General features: G+C 35.5%; 3 protein-coding genes across 5 annotated transcripts; 1 reads left to right on the forward strand and 2 right to left on the reverse strand.

Annotated features, from left to right (window-relative positions):
- Positions 1-1,094: 1,094 nt before the first annotated feature.
- On the reverse strand, positions 1,095-9,296 carry xrra1 (X-ray radiation resistance associated 1). The gene is made up of 16 exons (XM_060891704.1): positions 9,161-9,296; positions 8,035-8,210; positions 7,730-7,801; positions 7,588-7,660; positions 7,319-7,416; positions 6,968-7,116; positions 6,741-6,842; positions 5,875-5,962; positions 5,530-5,595; positions 5,334-5,427; positions 5,099-5,232; positions 4,672-4,968; positions 4,313-4,481; positions 4,124-4,230; positions 2,854-2,950; positions 1,095-1,293 (listed from the first exon to the last, which is right to left on the reverse strand). Exons 1-16 carry the CDS (start codon positions 9,249-9,251, stop codon positions 1,139-1,141), a joined length of 1,968 nt encoding a protein of 655 aa, XP_060747687.1. The 5' UTR covers positions 9,252-9,296; the 3' UTR covers positions 1,095-1,138.
- Positions 9,297-10,619: 1,323 nt separating this feature from the next.
- LOC132860462 (sialidase-3-like) lies at positions 10,620-15,427 on the forward strand. Of its 2 annotated transcripts, none has more exons than XM_060891677.1 (3): positions 10,620-10,733; positions 13,639-13,874; positions 13,975-15,427. In XM_060891677.1, the coding sequence occupies exons 2-3, from the start codon at positions 13,644-13,646 to the stop codon at positions 14,917-14,919; spliced, it is 1,176 nt and encodes a 391-aa protein (XP_060747660.1). In that variant the 5' UTR covers positions 10,620-10,733; positions 13,639-13,643; the 3' UTR covers positions 14,920-15,427. The 2 variants fall into 2 exon arrangements, with proteins under 2 accessions (XP_060747660.1, XP_060747659.1); XM_060891676.1 differs by lacking the exon at positions 10,620-10,733 and adding an exon at positions 13,090-13,363.
- wdr73 (WD repeat domain 73) lies at positions 15,339-21,206 on the reverse strand. Of its 2 annotated transcripts, XM_060891683.1 has the most exons (9): positions 21,146-21,174; positions 20,907-20,997; positions 20,439-20,506; positions 19,985-20,070; positions 19,816-19,904; positions 17,788-17,855; positions 17,360-17,521; positions 15,715-16,083; positions 15,339-15,628 (listed from the first exon to the last, which is right to left on the reverse strand). In XM_060891683.1, exons 2-9 carry the CDS (start codon positions 20,951-20,953, stop codon positions 15,393-15,395), a joined length of 1,125 nt encoding a protein of 374 aa, XP_060747666.1. In that variant the 5' UTR covers positions 20,954-20,997; positions 21,146-21,174; the 3' UTR covers positions 15,339-15,392. The 2 variants fall into 2 exon arrangements, with proteins under 2 accessions (XP_060747666.1, XP_060747665.1); XM_060891682.1 differs by having other exon boundaries at positions 20,907-21,206.
- Between the last annotated feature and the right edge of the window lie 411 nt (positions 21,207-21,617).

Below are 21,617 nucleotides of genomic sequence, written 5' to 3' on the forward strand. Positions count from 1 at the left end.
CTTTTTATATGATGAATGTATTTACAATAACACTTATCTCATGAGCCTATTATTATACCTTACTTATTTTTTCTGCTTGGTATTACTTTCTTACACCCTACAGAGATGTCCTATTTTGGTCAAAATCTTATGGTAATAAAAGTCATCTTTTCTCCGTATTCAAAAGAAAATCCTTTCTCACTAGCCAAAATCAAAATTATTTTTATAATGTCTTTGAATGTCTTTATGCTCACTGGGCCCTTGATTAGGCTGTAGACAGATCAAGTCATAACACTTCTTCTTGATGTAACAAGCATTAGTTTACTGAGGTTAGACACATAACACTCAAAGTAAGAAGTGATGTTTATGTTTAGGGCAGAACAGACGCCATACTATTTAATGTTCTCCAATTATCTGAACAGAGAGGAAAGAGTTTTGTTGAAGAACTTTTCTGAACAGAGCAAAACAGATAATTATAGATAGAACAATAGGTTATTTATCCATTATAGTGTGTTTCAGATCAGAAGTGGCAGCATTTTGTTATGCTTATACCACAGCACTATGCTAGCAAAGTTTCACTTCATTACACATCATACATTTTATCCATTTATTGTGATATTTGATGTTGTTGAACTGTGGATTTATAAAACAAGTTTCTGCTATCACTATTATAGCGGCTATAAACGTCTTTCTGTCACCTGGATTTTTTTTCTCCTTTCTTGAAGTTAATAAGACAAAAATCAAGAAACCAAAATATAAAAATCACTCAGCTTTAATAAATATTCTGTTTTAGAAAATGTAAAGTTCCATGGAGAAAAACACTAGAGACCCCGCCCAAAAATGTAAAATTAATGTCTCCTCACTAAAAACACCACAGTATCAACAATTACACACATTTATGTGGAGCATGTGACATATAAGTCCATGTGTAATTAATACTATAGACTATAACTAAATAGACTATAGACTATAGATACTGTATTAAATTAAAACCATTAAATGAAGATGCTTTGTCTTGCATCTGTCACTACAGACTGTTAAAGTCTGTTAGAAGATTAATAAGAATCATGAATTCAATAGCACTGTGGTATAAATGAATAAAAAATGGTTTTACTGAGCCATGATTAAGGTTTTAATTTATGTTAGTGGATTTGAACCATTATTGTTCTTTAGTCCTATAGTTGCTCTCAATTTGTGCTGCTTGCTCCTTTGATTTCAAGTGGATCATCTTGTACTTGCTCTTCATATCTTCTAGTAATAACAGTGCCTTTTTATATTCATTCCTGTATATATCTTTTCCATGAAGAACTTTGTCTGTGTAAAGAAATGGACAATAAGAATAATAAATACCATAAATCCTCTGTATAAGATTACACAACTTTATATAAAATATGGTCTAAAATAAACACAATCACTGTTATATAGAATATATTATATCACATGTCATATAGCATAATTGTTCCCTTGCTCTCCTGTAAATACAGTACTAATGTCCAATGTGTCTAATGTGCTCAGTGTAGGAAAATAGCAATAACAACTGTGCAGCATGAATCCAGCTCAGTCCATCATACCCATCATACCCGGACTGCTCTGATAAGTGATGAGATAATAAAAGAACAGCTGCAATGCCAAACAGAGCACTTTCCAGTAAACCTATTTCTCAAGAGTTTCAACAGTTCATCTCTGACTCAAGCATATTTATTATTGAATCGTGTTCAGTCTCCAGATTATTACATTTGTGTAACCTTAACTGATCAGGCCAGGTGGTGCAACAAGACAAATATTCAACAACATTGACCGGAAATATTCTGATACAAAAAAATCCTCTCTGAAAGTCCTGGAATGGAAGGGCCAATTATTTTGTTTTGCTGTACACTTTGAGAACAAAAGATAAAAGACAACAGTTTTCTGCTTTAATTTCCTGATATTTACATCTAGACATGTTGAACAATATAGAACAAGGAAACTTTGTGGTCAGACCACCCAATTAAAATATTATATATAATAATACTTACCACTCAATACATAAAATAAGAAGTCATGATTTTTAGTCGGAACAGACAGTAAATGTTCTCCAGTGATTAGAACAGAGATGTAATTGCTTGTGATGAACAGCTCTTTACAGCAGAACAGATAATTATACTGTATATAAAAGCATAGATTATTTCTCTATTACAGTGGGTTACAGAACAAAAGTGGCAGCATTGTGTTGAATTGTTATAAGACAGAGATGGAAATGTGTAAGAACCGCAAGAACCACCAAGTGAAAAAATAAAGACGTAGGGACATGCTGTTATAGAAAAACAATCAATAACAAGTTGTGCTTCCTGATGTGAATGAGAATTTTACCATTCTAAAGTTGATTATTTTTCTATGGCAACACATCCAGAGGTGTTATATTCCACTTATACCGCAGCAATTTGCTGGTAATTAAAAAAGGCTTCTACCTCCGGTCTCCTCTTACAGCCCTGTGCAGGTTGTTGCTGATGTCACTAACTGATGTTTTATAGGTTTTCCCTCACAGCTCTCACAATATTGTTTCTGCCATCAACTGTTTTCCTTGGATGACCTGTCTAGGTCTGGTTGTTAGTACACATGTGATTTCTTTCTTTTTCCATACCATTTCAAATTGTTGTACTGTTTATTTCTTGTGCAGTTGCTGCTGTTACAGAAAATTAGTCAACACCATCTGACCAATCAAAATGAAGAATTCAACAATGTGGTATAAATTCAATTATTTGTGGTATAAATAATTCCATTTAATTTATTATACTCAAAACCCCAACCTGCAAACACAATGAATAAGAAACTATAGAACTGGCAACAAAAAAATGCACTTTTGCAATTTTGTCTAAATGAAATACTAAAGCTTACCAAGAGGGACTTCACTTATTGTTTTCCTTTCTTTCATCTCTGTGAGAATTTTTTTAACTTTCTCTCCTTTCGGATTTTGTGGAAGCAAATTCTTTATCTGGAAAAAGAATATTTTACTTTGTTAACAAACAAACAAACAAACAAACAAACAATCAAACAAACACACCAACCAAAATCTCAAATCATTGTTCTCCGTTTTTAGTCAGCCAAGACCTGTTTGGTGTCTGAAGTTTGCTTCTTTAATTGTTCTTCCAGAGCTACAATCTACGGTGGCATAGAAGTGCAAAACAAATCCTTATGTAGCTAACAATTAGCAAAACCACTTGGAACCCCTTCAAACTGAATATCTAAGTCATCACACCAGCACCTCAAACCATGGTTACGTTAATAATTATGTTTTCAAACCAAGAAACGTTAAATGATCTTTAGTAAGAAACTGTATTATATCTATATTATTATTATCATCATCACCATAATGCCATGCTATGAGCTATTTTTTTTAATCAAATGATAACACCAGAAATTAACCCAGCTTGTGTTCAAAGAAAATTAAAATGGAGAAGATATTCTGCTTTGAGTCTCCCTTCAACTTCTCCCCTAGATGGCATCATTGAGCATGTTTTTGGTAAATCTTTAAAGAGACTAAACCAGACAAGTGCAAATCCTGCAAAAACAACAAACTAGCTTCAGTCCTAGAGGGATAAAGTCTATCTGAATTGGGTGATTTCTGTGTTCTGTGATATAACTGTGCATAGCTTCAGTAGCAGACACAGGAATAGATTTGGACATTTCTGTTGTGGCAGCATTACCAGTAACCTTATGAGCTTCTGAGTTTCGGAATTTTGACATTTACTACTATACATTGTTCTGAAGACTACAGACTGTATCTGCGTAAAATCTGAAAACAAATCTGGTTAGCCACAAATGAAAGAGAACAAAGGCTATTTAAAGATTTCATATCAATTCCAATGAAAGGCTGCCACTTACCCCTGCATTTGTAATTAAATCTACTTTTAGAAAACAACATTACTGTAAAATTTTATTATTTTAAGTTTGCAATGGGAAATTTTAAAGGATCTTTCTTTGATTATCCGGATCATCTACATCAGTCTGTCTCATCGACTGAGGTAAAGGTCTCTCACAGCATTTAAACACGAGCATTTTTCTATGGCATGTAACTATCTAACAACTTGATCAAATAATGATATTCACTGTATGAGACAATCACAACTTAGGTTGTTAGGTAAGGCTAAATAATATAGTTTCTTACTTTTTTTGGTTGTTCTTTATATGGTCTCTGTAAATTTGCTTTGGAATCTCTGTACACAAGCAGGTTCTTCAGCATGTACTCCAAAGCTTTAACGGTCTGCTGTATTCCTGACAAGCCATAAAAAAAGCCATAAATATTACCTCCTTAAATATTACCTTATCATCATGGCTTATTAAGGCCATCACTTACCAACAGGCTCAGGCCTGTCTAAGTCCAGGTTATCATCTAGCAGATCTTCATAACCAAGGAGCTTCTCAGGGCATTGTTTATCATCATTTCTTCCAAGATGTGTGCTGTCTGCTGACTGCTCTGTTTTGTCCTGATACTGAAGTTCTAGCAAATCATTTACCTTTGGGAACTATAACAAAATTAAGAGTAACATCTTCATTTTGAATCAGCAATTCAGGCTGATAATCCCAAAAAAACCAGATACTGCCCCAACTGCTATACAGTTTTAATTACATGATCAAATACCTCTGCTCGTGTAATACTTCCACTGTATCAGCTATTCCATTTTTTCATAATTCCCATAATTAAAGCTAAATCACCTCTGTTACAAAGAATGTTTCCTCATTTTGCTGACTCTCGCTGTGAATTTCTGCATTTTCCCTTTCCAAAGGATTTGATTCATTGAAAGCAGTGACATTCTCCTTCTCTATCTCCTTCTTCATCTCATCGGTGTTGGTACATGGAGAGCTGAGAAGCAATGTGTCAGAGCACTTGGAATCTGATGTCTGTTGTCTGTTTAGTTCTTTAGAACCACTGTCTGTAGAAGGGACTTCTGAAGCACACAAGGCCTCTGTGATCGAGGAAACCTTTCGTACCTTTGGGATTTTGGTTTGTACCTGAATTTGTAAGAGGAAAAGATGAATGTAACATTTTGGAGCTACAGTACTGTCTAACTTCAGACCACTTAGATCTGAGAATTCATCAGAGGCCTAAAGGAAATATTAGACCCATAAATGGATAAATAACCTTTCTTTTAGGCTTGACAGGGAGCACAAGCTGTGGCTTTACATCTGACTTCTTACGTCTTTCATCTGACTTCTTACGTCTTATTTTAATACCAAGTCTGTCTTGAAGAAACCAAGTCAACATTGGTGGATCACCTAAAACAAAGACATAATAGAAATTTTTTTTTAAACTTTATAGCATTAAATTGAAATTAAATTATAGCATTAAAAAAATATTGAACGCACTAACAGCTTACCACTCCTCTGTGTAGTCAGTGGGTTTGAGTGGATAACAAGCTCGCTAAGGAAAGGAAGCAATGCTACAGCCAACAATGCCTCTTCTTCATATATCTGGAAAATTAATAAATATATAAACAAATAATTACACCTCTTACACCACTGTTTTTTTAATATACTAAATCTATGACAGCTGGAAGCTGATGGTAAACAGACCTTATTTTTTGCCAGATTCAGATATCGAAGTTCTGGTAATGGTGGACAGAAATCTTCCTCATTTTCCTAAAAATGAAATTAAATCAAAAGAAGAAATTCTACTGACAATAAAAAAGATTTTTGAAATAATGAATTAAATATGTATAACAGAATGATATTAATACCAACTGTGATGATTTCATATCAGTATTTATATTAAAAGGTTTCTGTTGGTTCCCTTGTGAATCAGAGCAGACTGAGTGGCAGGAATTAAAGAAAAAGAAAAGAGAGAATTAATGGAAAGTCAAGGGCTTCCAATGGAGTATCATTATATATAAAATCATGGCATTTTTTGTTTGTGAGCACTGAATCACCTGGCACCTGTAGCAGAGGTGTCGGCTGAAGGTAAGGAACTTCAGAGATGGCGTTTCCTTCTAGATTTAAATGCTGAAGCCTGAAATAATATAAGCAAAGAGTATTAATAGTTTAGAAATTAAAATTATTAAAAAAAAACGTTCAAATAAGTGAAAAACTATTATAGTTATCATAATAATATATTTTTATACCACATTTATGTTGTACTTTTTCTAACTGGACAGAAGGTAAATAATATTCAATAACAGCTCATGACAGGTTATATAAATGTACTTAAATAGTTTGCAGTGTAACATGACAAGTTGCATTTTTGTCTTATTAACTACAGGAATGTGAAAAAACAGAGCTATAGCTGCTTATAGCTGCTGTAATGATAACAGGAATTTATTTCACAGGAAACTTGATTATTGATAGTATATATGGATATATTGCTAAGCATCTTTCAATCATAGCCTCAAATAATGTATTGGAAATTGTACACAATTCAGAATGATGAAATTAAACCTTATATACAGATACATTATACATTTCAGAATAATTACTAAAATATACCTTTAACATAACATTTAACATAAAATCTCCTTGTTGCTGGGGTCTTAACCTTAAGGGTCAATTTTCTGGATCTTTATTTTTGTATCTTTCACTTGAAAATTTTCATGTAATGTTCATTTAAGAATGCCTGAACCATAGTTACTTTTAAGAGTGAAGTTTTTAGGTTAAAGTTAATCAATGTACAAATTATCATCAGAAACAAGGAAAGTGCAGTTTATTTATCCCCTTTTTCTGAATGTGCATCAATGCAAAAGTACTTCTTTCAACCAAAACATTCCTAGCATGACAGTGATGGAAAATCTAACCTTTCTAGATTTGAAAGACTTCTGAAGACACATGAAGTCAGTTTATTATCATCCAGCATCAACACTTCAAGAGTCTGAAACAACGTACTGGACTCTGGTGCTCTGTTGAAGTCAATTTAAAGTTTTATTGTGCAAATACACTATTAAATAGAAAACACTAGATTGTAAAAAAACAAAAAAAAACCCAAAAAAAAACAAAACAAAACAAAAAAAACAACACCACGTACACATCACCATCGGGAGTATTAGAGCCAGCCATATCAGGCGGAAGTGTCTGCAGATTGTTTCCGGTCAAATGAAGCACTTTTAATCTTGGTAGAAGGCCAATGGCTAATATACCGCTACTTGATAAATTATTGTAGGAGAGGTCCAGGACCTATACCAAGAAAAAAAAAACTTAAAAAGATTTTTAATAAAATATCTTTTAGTTAAAGGTAGAAGAAAATAGTAAAGTTTGAGAAACCCTGTGCTAAGCAACAAACCTTTTCAGCAATAAAACTTTTCAGACCAGCATGGAATTAAAGCTAATCATGTCAGATTCTGATTTCTATAGCATTTATTACAGGCATAATACCTACCTCTAATCTAGGAAAATCTACAGCATTAACTTCCACGGTGCTGAGACCATTCAACAACAACTCCAGCTCCCTCAGTGCAGGAAACCTGCTAAAAGCCTCTAAAAGTATCAGATAAACACCATATGGGTTTGATCAACGGCCAAATCTGGTAATTGATTTTTCTAAAATCCCACAAATTGTTTTTCCATTATATATTATATTTTAATAATAGTGTCAAACATGATTGAAATAGAATATTCTTCATGATATGAAAAGTAAAAGTATATTACCTAGGGTTAAAAAGTTGTCAGAAGCATTAATGTAAGCAACACTATCAAATTGCTCCAACCCTTCAAGTGTAACCTGTCCAAACAAAGATGAATCAGATCAGAGGAAACTGAAATTGAGAAAACCAAACCAAATCTGTCCTACCGACTCCAGCTTTCTTTCACTTATGTCCACAGAGCAGAGATCAGACGGTCTGTCCACACAGTGCAGAGCCATCTGGAGAAGAATAAGAGAAGTACACATCATATTCAGTTCAAATTTTAAACAGTAAATAGACTATTAAAAAGAAAGCATAGGTTGTACAGGTATGAGCCTTTTCAATCCAGCACACATCACATACAATCAGTTACTGCACACTTACAGAGTGACCTGGATGATAAATGGTGATAAATGGAGTGCATTTTTAAAACTGTGATGGATAATGAACAAATGCTGGCAGTCATTCTCACCAAAATCTCTCCATTTAAAGTGTTTCCAGAATGTTTTAGTGTTCTTTGCCCAAGTCTTTCACATTCATACTGACCCGACGGTCTTGTGCAAGAGTGTTTTAATGATGTTGGTTGCTTAAGGATCTTATATCGGTCCTCCACACTCACTCTTTGGGCAATTAACCAATGCCCTGCTCCTTTAAAGAGAAAACAATAATAACTTTGAACAATTGGCATCCCAAACAGCTGTAGTGTATAAAGACTGAGTTGCATTTTTGTGCTCCCAATGACCAATCACTGTTCTCCATTGTTGTCAATCACTAGTCATTATTCCGTGATAACCATTATTCCTAGTAATTAATCACTGATCACAGTTTGCCCTACGCACACACTTCTAAAATAGTTTCTTATATTTACAGTAATAAAAGTGAGTCATTCCATGTATATCCTTTTCTCTATTTATATTTGAAACTATTCACTATCAATTTTATTTTCTGCATTCTTGATGTTTGGTTAAGAAACATCATATTTTGTTGTACTCTATACATTCATTCATTCATTCTTTCATTCATCTTCTACCGCTTATCCGAACTACCTCGGGTCACGGGGAGCCTGTGCCTATCTCAGGCGTCATCGGGCATCAAGGCAGGATACACCCTGGACGGAGTGCCAACCCATCGCAGGGCACACACACTCTCATTCACTCACGCAATCACACACTAGGGACAATTTTCCAGAGATGCCAATCAACCTACCATGCATTTCTTTGGAACGGGGAGGAAACCGGAGTACCCGGAGGAAACCCCCGAGGCACGGGGAGAACATGCAAACTGCACACACACAAGGTGGAGGTGGGAATCAAACCCCGACCCTGGAGGTGTGAGGCGGACGTGCTAATCCCTAAGCCACCGTGACCCCCTACTCTATACATAATAATTCAATTTGATCTGTCACATATTCCATATTTTCAGTTTGCCCAGTATTTTCAATTTGCCCAAATTTCTTCTGTATTATGAACTAATAAACATCTCAGGCTTTCCTTTAGCACTAAGTATTCCCTAAAACATTGTGAGGTATAATTTCATATACATACACAGTAACACTGTTTTAATTGCATAATAATAATAAAAATAATATTTTTTTATACCTTCTTTACTCTGATGAAATGACCTTATTGGGAAACAATTCGTAGGAAAACTTTCTCCATTGTCCAGTTTGTAAACTCCCAAACCAGCCATATTTAGTCTAAATACCTAGAGTCTGAGGGGGAGAAAACAATTAAAATGTCTAATTTAATATTAGCCACCAACATACGGTAGATACTGCAGATATATAATCTGCTATCCTATATAATTTACAAGCAATTAAGGCGATTGTTGTAGTCTGGTCTCCTAGCGACAAACATATCTGGGAGTTGTAGTATTTAACACAGTTGCTAAAAGATACGCTAAAAAAAAAAATAAATAAATTGGGCAGTTTACTATAGCATTCGTCAACAAGACATAAAATATTAAAACATACCTGTTATTCTTTTTCAGAAAACCCTTAAACTAGTTCAAAATAATAACGATAGTTTTCTTTATGTGACTACATTTCCCATAATGCAATAGGGCACGAGCCGCACTCAGTTCAAGTGAACGCTTTTAGCTGTCATTTTCATCACGTGCTGCTGGCATTTAAAGTGGCAGACTAAATAAATGCTAAAGCTGCTCAATGCTAAAAGCTAAATAAATAAATGCTTAACAAGCTTATCTATTTTAGAGAAATAACGAAAGAATAGTAGAAAATACTCCATGAGACTTAGTGCATGAGTGCAATACAATACAAACAGGGAAAAAAGAGATAGAAAAGATTTTAGAGAATTATTAGAGAGGATTAGAAAATATTAGAGATGTGTTTTTGACCTTTTAGAGATATTTCTAGAGATAACTCTAGGGAACTTTGAGCACCAAACCCCAGATGGAAGATAAAAAAAGAAACAAAACCAAACAACAGACTTAGTTGGAAGATAAGGGGAATTCAGACCCGTGGTGAGGTCGTGCAAAGATTAAACAGAAGGGGGCGCTGTGCAGCACTTTTCTGTTTTGGTTGACTATTCTTATGTATTCTTATAACCAGACTATTCTTGTTTACAAAAGGTGCATATTATTATTCACATCACAATACGTAGACAGAAGTGCATGACAAGGATAAAGTCTATACAAAATTTTCAAATGAACCTTTTTGTTTTATTAGACATACATTTACAGCATTTAACAGACACCTTTATCCAGAGCATTTTTTTTTTTAATACAACTGAGCAATTAAGGGTTAAGGGCCTTGTTCAGTTGTCCAGCAGGGGCAGCTTGGTGGACCTGGGATTCGAACTCATAACCTTCTGATTGATAGCCCAACACCTACCACACACAAATACATACAATATTTATATGCTAATAATCATGTTTTCCTCCGTATATTGGTAATAAAGGAGTTCTATTAATGGTTTACTGAATAACGTTAAATTAATTTAAAGACATGTGACATCGGGTTTCTTCGAAGGACTACATTTCCCATAATGCAATGAGTCAGCGATTTCCAGACCGAGTACAAAGGTCTCCTGACCGAAGAACCATCTAAGAAAACAGCTCATCACACACAGCTCATAACGAGCCAGTCCACTGAGGAGGATATTTATTAACATGAGAATGGGACAGTAATCCGTACTATTCACTTGGAACAAGGTAATTAATAGGGATGTAATCTTCAGCCTTCAACAATTCACGGATAATGATGATGTTTTATAGTTTATTTTAAGAGTTAGGAGCAAATGATCCTACTAGGCTATTGAATTATTTAATTATCATGTTTAAAAATATGAATTATTTTTGGAATAATAATCATTATTCCAATAAATTGATTCATAATTAGTAGTGATTGATAGACTAGTCCTTGTCTTTTTTTTTTTTTTTTTTTTTTTTTTTTTTGGACTAACTTCTCCAGGGTCACAGCTTCATTCCTGATCTTAGGTTGCTGTCTTGGTGGAGTTTCTGTTCATGGTCTGCCCGTGTCTGCATGTTTTTCCTCCTCCTTTGATGGCTTGGTTAAAATAAATTGTTCTTAGGTTTGAATGAGGTTTTATTTTGTATGTTTGTATGTGTGTGCATGGTGGCGTGTGATGGATTTGCATCCCATCCCAAAGTGTATTCCTGCCTTATGTCCCGTGTTACTGGGATGGGCTCCAGATCCATTATGACTCTGGTCATTGGTGAACACCAGACGTGGGAGTAAGTCACACATGTGCATGTCACAAGTAAGTCTCAAGTGTTAACCTTCAAGTCTCAAGCAAGTCCGAGTCATTTTTTGTGAGTGTCAAGTCAAGTCAAGTCAAGTCACTGCTTTATGTCAAGCAGTTAAAGTCAAGTTGTAGCTTGAGTCAAGCAAGTCATGGAGATGTTTGATGATTTAACTAAATGTATATATTAAACAAAGTTAAATCTACAGTATTTATGGTATTTACAGTATTTAAAACTCAGTTTTATTTGCAAGAAAAAATAATTATATGCATTTATTTTAAAAGGTGTCCACATACAGGTGAGTTGTAAATACAATAAAAATCTAAAAATGAATAAAAAACAAAACTACAAAGCCTAAGATGTAAATGTAGCTTAAATAAGGCCAACATAATAGCATGAAAAGTTTCAATATGCCTCAAACATGGCAGAAGACCATGGAAAAGTGAATAAATGGTATTTTTTGAACAGGCATTCCCTTTTAATGGGACATGAACACATCCTTAAGTTAGATCCTTCCTTTTTAACAACAGAATAACAACAACAATCACATCAATCAAAAAATGTAAATTACTGAATCACAAAAACCTTGAAGTGAATTAACTATTGGGGGGAGAGAGAGAGAGAGAGATATGATTGGAGTGAGTGTAATTTATTAATTAAAGGGATAGTTCACCTAAAAATGAAAATTCTGTCATAATTTTCTCACCCTCATGATGTTAAAAACCTGTATAAATTTCTTTGTTTAGATGAACACACATGTAGATATTTTGAGGAATGTTTGTAACCAAACCATTCATGAGCCCCATTCACTTCCATAGTATTCTTTTTTCCCACTATTAAGTGAATGGGGCTCATGAATGGTTTGGTTACAAACATTCCTTAAAATATCTACGTGTGTGTTCATCAAAACAAAGAAATTTATACAGGTTTGTAACATCATGAGGGTGAGACAATGATAACAGAATTTTCATTTTTGGGTGAACTATCTCTTTAAATTGAATGTGTGTGCGTGTGCATGCGAGACAAGAATATGACTGTGCTTTTTTTTGCTGAGTTTATATATATAAACACACACACACACACACACACAAAGCCTAACACTGAAGACCAATTATAAGTGCTATTGCAAAACAGCTGACATTTCCACAGAAACAGTGACCAACCATTTACACTACATTGCACTTGCAAAAAATTCAATTTGATAGATCTTTGTCACTCAATTGTGAGCGATGTGGTCGCATTATCACCCCACCATGGCTGAATACACGTTCACCAGGTGCACTTGATGCAGGGATGGCCATAACTCTTACCGCTACCTTGAACATAGAGGGGAGGGTGTGTCTGTTCACAGCCCAAAACTGCAGGGAGTCCTGTCCATCACAAAATCCCGGTACCCGAACTTAATTATTTTTGGTTAATTATTGTAGCACCTTCCATGTTTCGTCACGACTGTTAAGGTTTATTAGTTAGTGCGCGCTCTCCCTCTGCTTCAGTGGCGGAACTAGAGTTTTATACATGGGGTGGCCAAGGCAACTTTAGGTATATTATGTATATTATGGCTAAACTGGGGAACGAACCGATCTCTCTTGTCTGATTAATCTGTTAATAGCGTCTAACGTCAATTTATATAGCGACGTAACTTTCGAAATATTTTTCTGGAAAACTAAATCCTGATGTTTAATCTCAAAACTTAGTATTAGTCTGTTTTAGTATTAGTCTGTTTTAGTATTAGTCTGTTTTAGTATTAGTCTGTTTTAGTATACTTCTCTACCACTCAACTCTTAATGTCATTGATTGATGGATTTGAAATGTTGAGCGGTGCCGCGACCAAACGTCAAACGAAGACTTCTTTTGATAGGTGAAATGAGATGTCGATCAGCATCAAACTTCCAATGCTATCAAATAAAAATTCGGGGTGGCACCTGGTGTGGCCAATCAGATGTCAGGGACACCCCTCTGGCTCCGCCACTGCTCTGCTTGCCTGCTGCGTCACGTGGTTATATTACGCTCTTGCGTGCGTTCAAAAACATTTACATAACAAAAACAAGTTATTTCGAGTCATTTAACTCAAGTCACAAGTAAGTCTCAAGTCATGAATGTCAAGTCAAAGTCAAAGTCGAGTCTTTTTTAATATTTGTCAAGCAAGTCTCAAGTCTCAAATTTGCGACTTAAGTCTGACTCGAGTCAAGTCATATGACTCGAGTCCCCCATCTCTGGTGAACACTCTGACCTGAGAGCATGCAAAGACTGAATAATCATATTCATACACTGCGTATTTATGAGATTAAACAGAAGGTGGTTCAACAATGGAAATGTCATAACATTTAATTATTATTATTTTTTTTTTTTTTAGGAGAAATGGATAACAGAACATCAAGAAGGGACTCCTATACACTCCAAGCAGACCCACCAAAAAGCACTTTGTTTAGTAAAGAGCCAAGTGGTATAATTTACAGAATCCCAGCTTTAATCTACATTAACGAAGCACAAACATTTCTTGCTTTTGCTGAGAAAAGAACATCAGCAGATGATACCGACGCCACTCTCCTGGTCATGAGGAGGGGTGCACAGCAGAATGGGTCTATTCAGGTGATGCCAGTGCAAACTCTGATTCTTTTACTTTAACTTTGTTTTACTTTCATTGGGCAAAGATATGTCATAGATACTGTATGTTCATTTTTCTTTTCAGTGGTCACCTGTTCAGGAGCTTGACGCTGCTTGTTTGCCTGGACATCGCACTATGAACCCGTGTCCGGTCTATGAGAAAGAGTCTAAGACTCTCTTTCTGTTCTTTATCTGTGTGTTGGGTAAGACCACTGAACATCACCAGATTCGCACTGGTAAGAACAAGGCTCGGTTGTGTTACAGCACAAGCAAGGACAGTGGGCAGAATTGGAGCAGCACAGTAGACTTGACAGAAAGCGTAATTGGACATGAGATTAGAAATTGGGCCACGTTTGCTGTTGGACCTGGTCACGGCATTCAGATGAAGAATGGTAGACTCATCATTCCTGCTTATGTCTATTATATTCATCGACGACTCTTCCCCTTTAATATTCCATTAAGTGTAAAATCCCATGCTTTCGCTTTCTATAGCGATGATTGTGGGACCACATGGTATTTTGGAGAAAGAGTATGTACTGAGTCTTGTGAATGTGAGATGGCAGAGATTGTAGAACAGAATTCCAGAAGCAAGCTATACTGTAACGCACGCAGCACTAAAGGTCAACGAGTCGAGGCTTTGAGCGACAGCAGTGGAGCAGCATTTGATAAACCTCATTTTGCACTGAAGTTAGTAGAACCCTGTCATGGCTGCCAGGGTAGTGTGGTGAGTTTTGATGCACCTGAAGAACAAGAGAACGGTTTAACACCAAATACAAAGACTTGGCTCCTTTATTCCCATCCGACTGCCAGAATGCAGAGAAAGGATCTTGGGGTATATTTGAATAAGTCTCCTCTTAGTGCCTCTGGTTGGAGCAAACCATGGATCATCCATCACGGTGGATGCGGGTACTCAGATCTCACTCTGTGTGAGAAGCCCAAGTTCTTTGCTTGCTTAATGGAATGTGGGAAGAAGAGTGAAGAAATAGCCTTTGTGGAGTTTTCCCTCAGTGATATCATGAACAATCACTAGCTGATGTATACAGGGCTAAGATGCAGCTGTACAGATATATAGATGTAGCTGTATCAGCATCACAGCAACGTAAATACACTCTGGCGATGTCCAATATCCACATTAACACAGAAGAGACTAACTTTTGTGTTTATATTGTAGTCCTAGCTAATCAATTGAAAAAAAAAAACCCAAAACAAACTCCTAGACATAATTAGTATTTCAGATATAGTTACTGAAATGTAAGATCTGCATGTGAATGTAGCCATTGATGGGAGAAAAGCACGTTCATGGCATATTAAGCAAATAATAAGACGTTCATGGCATATTAAGCAAAAACATTTTTTTACTGTTATTTATCAGTGCCAGTGATATATCAAATCCATATTTCTTTAATCATAAAAAAACTTCACAGAAATACTGTAAACAAGTTTCAACTATAACTTGAAAAATCTCTTTTCTTTAAATAATAAAAGGGATCAAATTCTCTTTTGTCATTTTATTAAACTCTCATTATCCACCCAGTCCCAAACATGTATAGATCCATCTGAAGCTGCAGAGAGCAAGGTTCTTGGTCGCCGTGGATGCCACACATGAGTAGTCAGAAGAGAGGTATCAGCATTTTCTTCACATGAAAAGTTGTGACCACGGTGCACAAATATGGGCTGATGCGTCTGTGATTCAATGCTCCAGCTTCGTGTGTCAAAGATTTGCACTGTTCCATCAAATCCTTAAAATGAAGACATCAACAAGGTCATTCCTTTTCTCCAAAGAAAGACCTCAGGTTAACATAGATGATACAATAATATGACATACCTGATACAGCGAGATGGTTATCTAGAGCAGGAGCCCATGTAACTGTCAAAAACTCATTACTGAGATGATTTTGCTGCAGATTAAGCTGGGCTTGTCCGACTACAGTGCTTGGGTTTCGGAGATCAGATATGATTACCTGACCAGAGGAGGAAAGTCTTGCTACAGTGCATGATGCAGGGTCACACTGTGGCTCAGCTGTCCTCAATCCAAAAGCCCACTGTGAGCCAGTCGTATTCTCTGAGAGAGCATAACAACTGACCTTTTGATCTCTTAAGTCTCCCATGTACAAAGTGCCATTAGTTGCACAAATACTAAATGTACTTGTATTCACAAACTGTAGACCGCTCACTACATCCAAGGAGTCCGTTTCTGTAAACAACAAAATGTGTTCCATTTAAAACTAAATTTGTTATGGTCCACTTGCATGAAATTCTATGCATACAATGGTACAGATAACAGGAATGAATTGTGGATTACCTATTGATGTTTAACAAGTTAACAGATGATACTGGCTATAAATAAAACCAATTGAAGTGATTGCTTTCGTTTGTAGTGGTGTTTGATGGTTTGAATTAAACTTTAAGCAGATGAGACCTCTAATTTGAATCTGATGCAGATTAAACACAAGTCTAAGCCATTGGCCTTTAACCAAACAAATTTTTCTAATTTTTCCAATTATTCATTCATTCATCTTCTACCGCTTATCCGAACTACCTCGGGTCACGGGGAGCCTGTGCCTATCTCAGGCATCATTGGGCATCAAGGCAGGATACCCTGGACGGAGTGCCAACCCATCGCAGGGCACACACACTAGGGACAATTTTCCAGAGATGCCAATCAACCTACCATGCATGTCTTTGGACCGGGGGAGGAAACCAGAGTACCCGGAGGAAACCCCCGAGGCACGGGGAGAACATGCAAACTCCACACACACAAGGTGGATTGACAAAGGTCAATATGTTTGTGAAAACATTCTTATTTCGGGCCTAATATCCCTACCTCTGTAGCTAGTCAGTCGCTCAAGGATTTTGCAATTCCGTGATTGCAGAAATTAATGCAAAATCAAAGCTGCAAAATACAGATGTTCCGATTTTTTTTGAAGGTTTGGGACAAGACATGATGTTTGAAGTCATCATAACATGAACTCAGCCAAAGAACTCTTTGATTCAATATGAGTACAGGTATCATAGAAAGTAATTACATGTGTCTTTTTACAGGCAGCAGTTTAATAGAAGAATCCTGTGCTTGAAATTTTGCCAATCCAAGTATATTTCTGCAAAACAGCACAAAATACTTCACAGCTGGCAAAAAAGCTCCAACAATCAGCAAAATCCTGGAGAGACTGATTAAACTCTGTGTCTAATGAGCTGCCATCAGCTAAATAATTGACATACATGCATGTGATTAGACAAAGTATCTGCTACAAGACCCAAGCTGGTTCAATTTAGAAAACTAAAGTTGCTGATATGCCATTTTTGAATATGTTTATTGACTCCGCTATTGTATTTAGTAAGTCATGGAATACTATGTAACTGCTGGAATACTATGCAGGGGTCTGCATCTTGACTACAGTCTTCCATTCGATAATAACCAGCGGTTTAGGCAAAATGTGAAGTAAATATAAAACAGAAGACTTCATCTTTACCTACTGCATAAAGCATTTTCCCTGAGGCTACATCAGTGTGTTGAACATCGTGGATTGTAGAGCCATGAAGAACAGAAGCATCCTCGGTGAAACCAGAAGCAAGTTTTCTGCCCGTGGCTGATGTGTGACTGCAATTTATAACTCCTGTCCTCTTCATCACATCTGGATGCCAAAAGAAGTTTAAATACAGTCATCTCCAAAACTATTGGTGCCATTGGTGAAGTGAGGTGAGGTTTGTTAAAAGGTTATAAAAAGTGTTTTTGTAGTTAATTAACTTAACAATGAAAATAAGGGAGAAATGTAACTATAATAAGAATAAAATACACAAAAAAGGGAACTGCACTACTATATATATATATATATATATATATATATATATATATATATTTTGAAGTCAAACAAAATAAAGGAGTAATCAGAATAAATACCATTATCATCATCTCCAATGTCCCAAACCTGGAGTTTGGAAGTACATTGTCCGCTGGTCACAACACATCTGCAAATGAACGGTCACAGATAAACAGTGTTGCTTCTACAACACATTTCTGTTTTATTATATGGAAATAAACTATCATGATTATATGGGCTTTTTTTTTTTTTTTTTGGGCAAGTTACATATTGTGTGGTATAATTTTGAAAAATTCCTCAATGTTACAGATAGAGTCAAACAACAAATCAGTCAATTTGCATATTGTAATAATCTCAGCAGAGGGACATAATATTTTTGATATAAATGTGAATTATTTTGTATATTAGTTGTCTAATGTCTACAAAGCTGATACTTTCACTATTGTTAAAAGAAAATAACCAAAAAAGTGTTTTTTTTTAAAAAAATAATCACTTTTAAAATATACAAGTTATTAGTGTTTGTTATAATTTATCTACATTTGCAGAAAAGCAAAAGTAGCGTTTTGACCATTTTTAATCCAGATTTATGGAGGCATCCTTAATACATATAGTTACCTGGAGAGGTGTAATGTAATGACATGCTCTTTGGGTGTACTTGTTAAGTAATCCAAATATTTGTATCTGTATCTCAAACCCTACAATCCTGACCCCAGAAACATTGTAAAATAAAAACCACGTCAACAGTGCTAAGTGAGATACCTAGATGTCTAGTCCTTCTTGTTACTAATTGCTACTTATCACTAATTGTTACTGATGATACTTTATGCATGAAATACCCTTAAAATACTGCATCCTTACATGAAAATGTTTCAGATATGTGAACTTGACCCTGTTTGGATAAATTTCAAAATCAAATCAGTTCAATCTGGTGGTTACACATATTTCTCCATATACAGGTGCTGGTCATATAATTAGAATATTATCAAAAAGTTGATTTATTTCACTAATTCCATTCAAAAAGTGAAACTTGTATATTATATTCATTCATTACACACAGACTGATATATTTCAAATGTTTATTCCTTTTAATTTTGATGATTATAACTGATAACTAAGGAAAATCCCAAATTCAGTATCTCAGAAAATCATGTTGGTCCACTGTGTTTTCTGAGGTCCAATGTCAATGCAGCCGTATACCAGGAAGTTTTAGAGCACTTCATACTTCCTGCTGCTGACCAACTTTATGGAGATGCAGATTTCATTTTCCAACAGGACTTGGCACCTGCACACAGTGCCAAAGCTACCAGTACCTGGTTTGAGGACCATGGGATCCCTGTTCTTAATTGGCCAGCAAACTTGTCTGACCTTAACCCCATAGAAAATCTATAGGGTATTGTGAAGAGGAAGATGCGATATGCCAGACACAACAATGCAGAAGAGCTGAAGGTCACTATCAGAGCAACCTGGGCTCTCATAACACCTGAGCAATGCCACAGACTGATCGACTCCATGCCACGCCGCATTGCTGCAGTAATTCAGGCAAAAGGAGCTCCAAATAAGTATTGAGTGCTGTACATGCTCATACTTTTTAGTTAGCCCAGATTTCTAAAAATCCTTTCTTTGTATTGGTCTTAAGTAATATTCTAATTTTCTGAGATACTTTTCCTTAGTTGTCAGTTATAATCATCAAAATTAAAAGAAATAAACACTTGAAATATATCAGTCTGTGTGTAATGAATGAATATAATATACAAGTTTCACTTTTTGAATGGAATTAGTGAAATAAATCAACTTTTTGATGATATTCTAACTATATGACCAGCACCTGTAGATCAAACACATTCAATAATATTTTTCTTGAGATACAGTGCTAATTAAAATGACAGACGGACACACGGTCAGACTAGATGGTAGAGGCATAAACAGTCCTACATTTCTGACATATTCTATGCTTCAATGTAAAATTCCAGTTCTGATCTACAAAATATCTGCACAACCCTCTGTATTGCCTAGAAATCCAGCAGAACGAATGAGCACATCCGTTAAAAAGAACACTATTATAACACTATATTGCCATTAACAAGATTCAACTCATGCAGTAAACCTACCGTTTACCAAAGATATGTCTGAGACACTCAATCGGCTCATCGCTGAATCCACCATGCTGCACTTTAAAGTCCCGCTCCGGACATAGACCCTGTGGACGTTTAAGATGTAAATTATATTTAGTTCAGCCTTGGTAGTGCGTTTGTAAATTTATTCGGGTTTCCGACTCACCTGGTTCCTCTTTGCATATAATTTCAAAGGCAACAGCAGCTCTAAAATTTCATTCTTCTCAGACGAGTAGCCTGCAACACATACACCTGCGACAAAAAAAAGCATCCGCACAGTTCAATCCAAAATATACACCGCACGAGTTATGAGTTCTCTCTTAAATCAAAACGCTGATGAATTTACAAATCTGACTTGTTAGAAGAAGTGCAGCTTCACTACAAATATTAATACGTTTGCTCTAATATGTTATTGTTTCCAAAGTACCACCTGGTAGGGTGGATAATCTACTGACCATAACCCATTAAAAAGACATAAGAAAACATTTACTCTTTGAATAACGTCCCTGGAAGTGTGTTAAAACTTGGATATATTATTGTTAATGTTAATACCATGTTATCAGATACAGGAACCAAGGGAACAGAGGTTCTTATCTACTTAACTAACATAAATACTTTACTTTTTTCGCCAGTCCACTCAATTGTTTTTGTTGGATGCTCGAGCTGAAATACATGCAGGTCTGTGTAGCTGAAAAGAAAGACAACATACATAATGAAAACATCAAAAGTGCACTAAACATTCGAGTGTTTTAAACGAAGCACCTTGGTGTGTGGAAAAAATCTTTTTGAATCATATTTATAAACCCCAGAAATCTAAGTAGGTCAAAATAATTCTTAACATTATTAATCATCGTGTTTGACTCCTAATGTCTGATCATAACTGATATCAAATGCTTACTTACTGATTATTATTTTAAATTTCAGCAATTTATGCAACATCAAATATATATATACACAAACACACACACACACACGCGCGCGCGCGCACACACATATATATATATATATATACACACACACGCACACAAACATATATACACACGTATATACACATGTATAATCATATATAATAAATCCTGAGGACTTACAGGGTTAATGACTGCATAAACCATTCTTCTTCTTCATCACATGACATGATGTTATTATCAAGAGATTTCCTCTCTGACTCTTATTGACTCACTTTGAATAAATATAATAAACAAGTTGAGACAATACTGTAGTTTAGTGAATGTAACTAAGGACTCAATACCAAACAGTCCTCAAGATAAAGGTTGTTGTTATTATTATTATTATTATTATTATTATTATTATTATTATTATTATATACCCTACAAAGTGCACTTATAGAAGGTCCGTATAGATTAAAACAGCGTGTGTTGTTAAATAGAGATTAAGTTCCGGAAAATCTTCTTCGTTGCTCACAATTTGACGCACTTTCTGCCCAGGGTGCTGTTTGCTGCCACCTGATGCACAGAGATAGAAAAACACTTCAGAGGCTTTTTTGCACTTACAGTTTTAGAGCAAACAATTAGAAATCATGAAGATAAATAAATTCCAAGTACTTGCTATAAAATGTCCACAAAAAAAAAAAAAGATTTTTTATTGCAAGATATGTTGTAAGGATTAGGAGAGGAAACCTGGATTATGTAGTGTATAATTTCTATATATCAGCAAGGCACGTGCAACACAGTTAACATTTGCCCCAAGCAAAGGCTGAGAAAAATACAGAAAAATGTATATACTCTAGGAACATTGGACGGTGCAGTGACGGATGTGTTGTACCGAAACCAAAGGCTACC

This window comes from Tachysurus vachellii, chromosome 17 (genome assembly GCF_030014155.1).
Source record: "Tachysurus vachellii isolate PV-2020 chromosome 17, HZAU_Pvac_v1, whole genome shotgun sequence".
Taxonomy (NCBI): domain Eukaryota; kingdom Metazoa; phylum Chordata; class Actinopteri; order Siluriformes; family Bagridae; genus Tachysurus; species Tachysurus vachellii.

Bases quoted from the DNA above. Each gene is read 5' to 3' on its own strand.
- xrra1 (XM_060891704.1), bottom strand. From the start codon at position 9,251: ATGGCTGGTTTGGGAGTTTACAAACTGGACAATGGAGAAAGTTTTCCT. The intron at 4,231-4,312 runs GTAAGTGATGGC...ATGGCTTGTCAG, and splicing joins AGACAGGCCTGAGCCTGTTG to GAATACAGCAGACCGTTAAA. The intron at 1,294-2,853 runs GTAAGCTTTAGT...TTCTTTACACAG, and splicing joins AATAAGTGAAGTCCCTCTTG to ACAAAGTTCTTCATGGAAAA.
- LOC132860462 (XM_060891677.1), top strand. From the start codon at position 13,644: ATGGATAACAGAACATCAAGAAGGGACTCCTATACACTCCAAGCAGAC. The intron at 13,875-13,974 runs GTGATGCCAGTG...TTTTCTTTTCAG, and splicing joins AGCAGAATGGGTCTATTCAG to TGGTCACCTGTTCAGGAGCT.
- wdr73 (XM_060891682.1), bottom strand. From the start codon at position 20,953: ATGTCATGTGATGAAGAAGAAGAATGGTTTATGCAGTCATTAACCCT. The intron at 19,905-19,984 runs GTGAGTCGGAAA...AAACGTCCACAG, and splicing joins TATATGCAAAGAGGAACCAG to GGTCTATGTCCGGAGCGGGA. The intron at 17,522-17,787 runs GTATTTATTCTG...TTTGGCATCCAG, and splicing joins CATTGGAGATGATGATAATG to ATGTGATGAAGAGGACAGGA.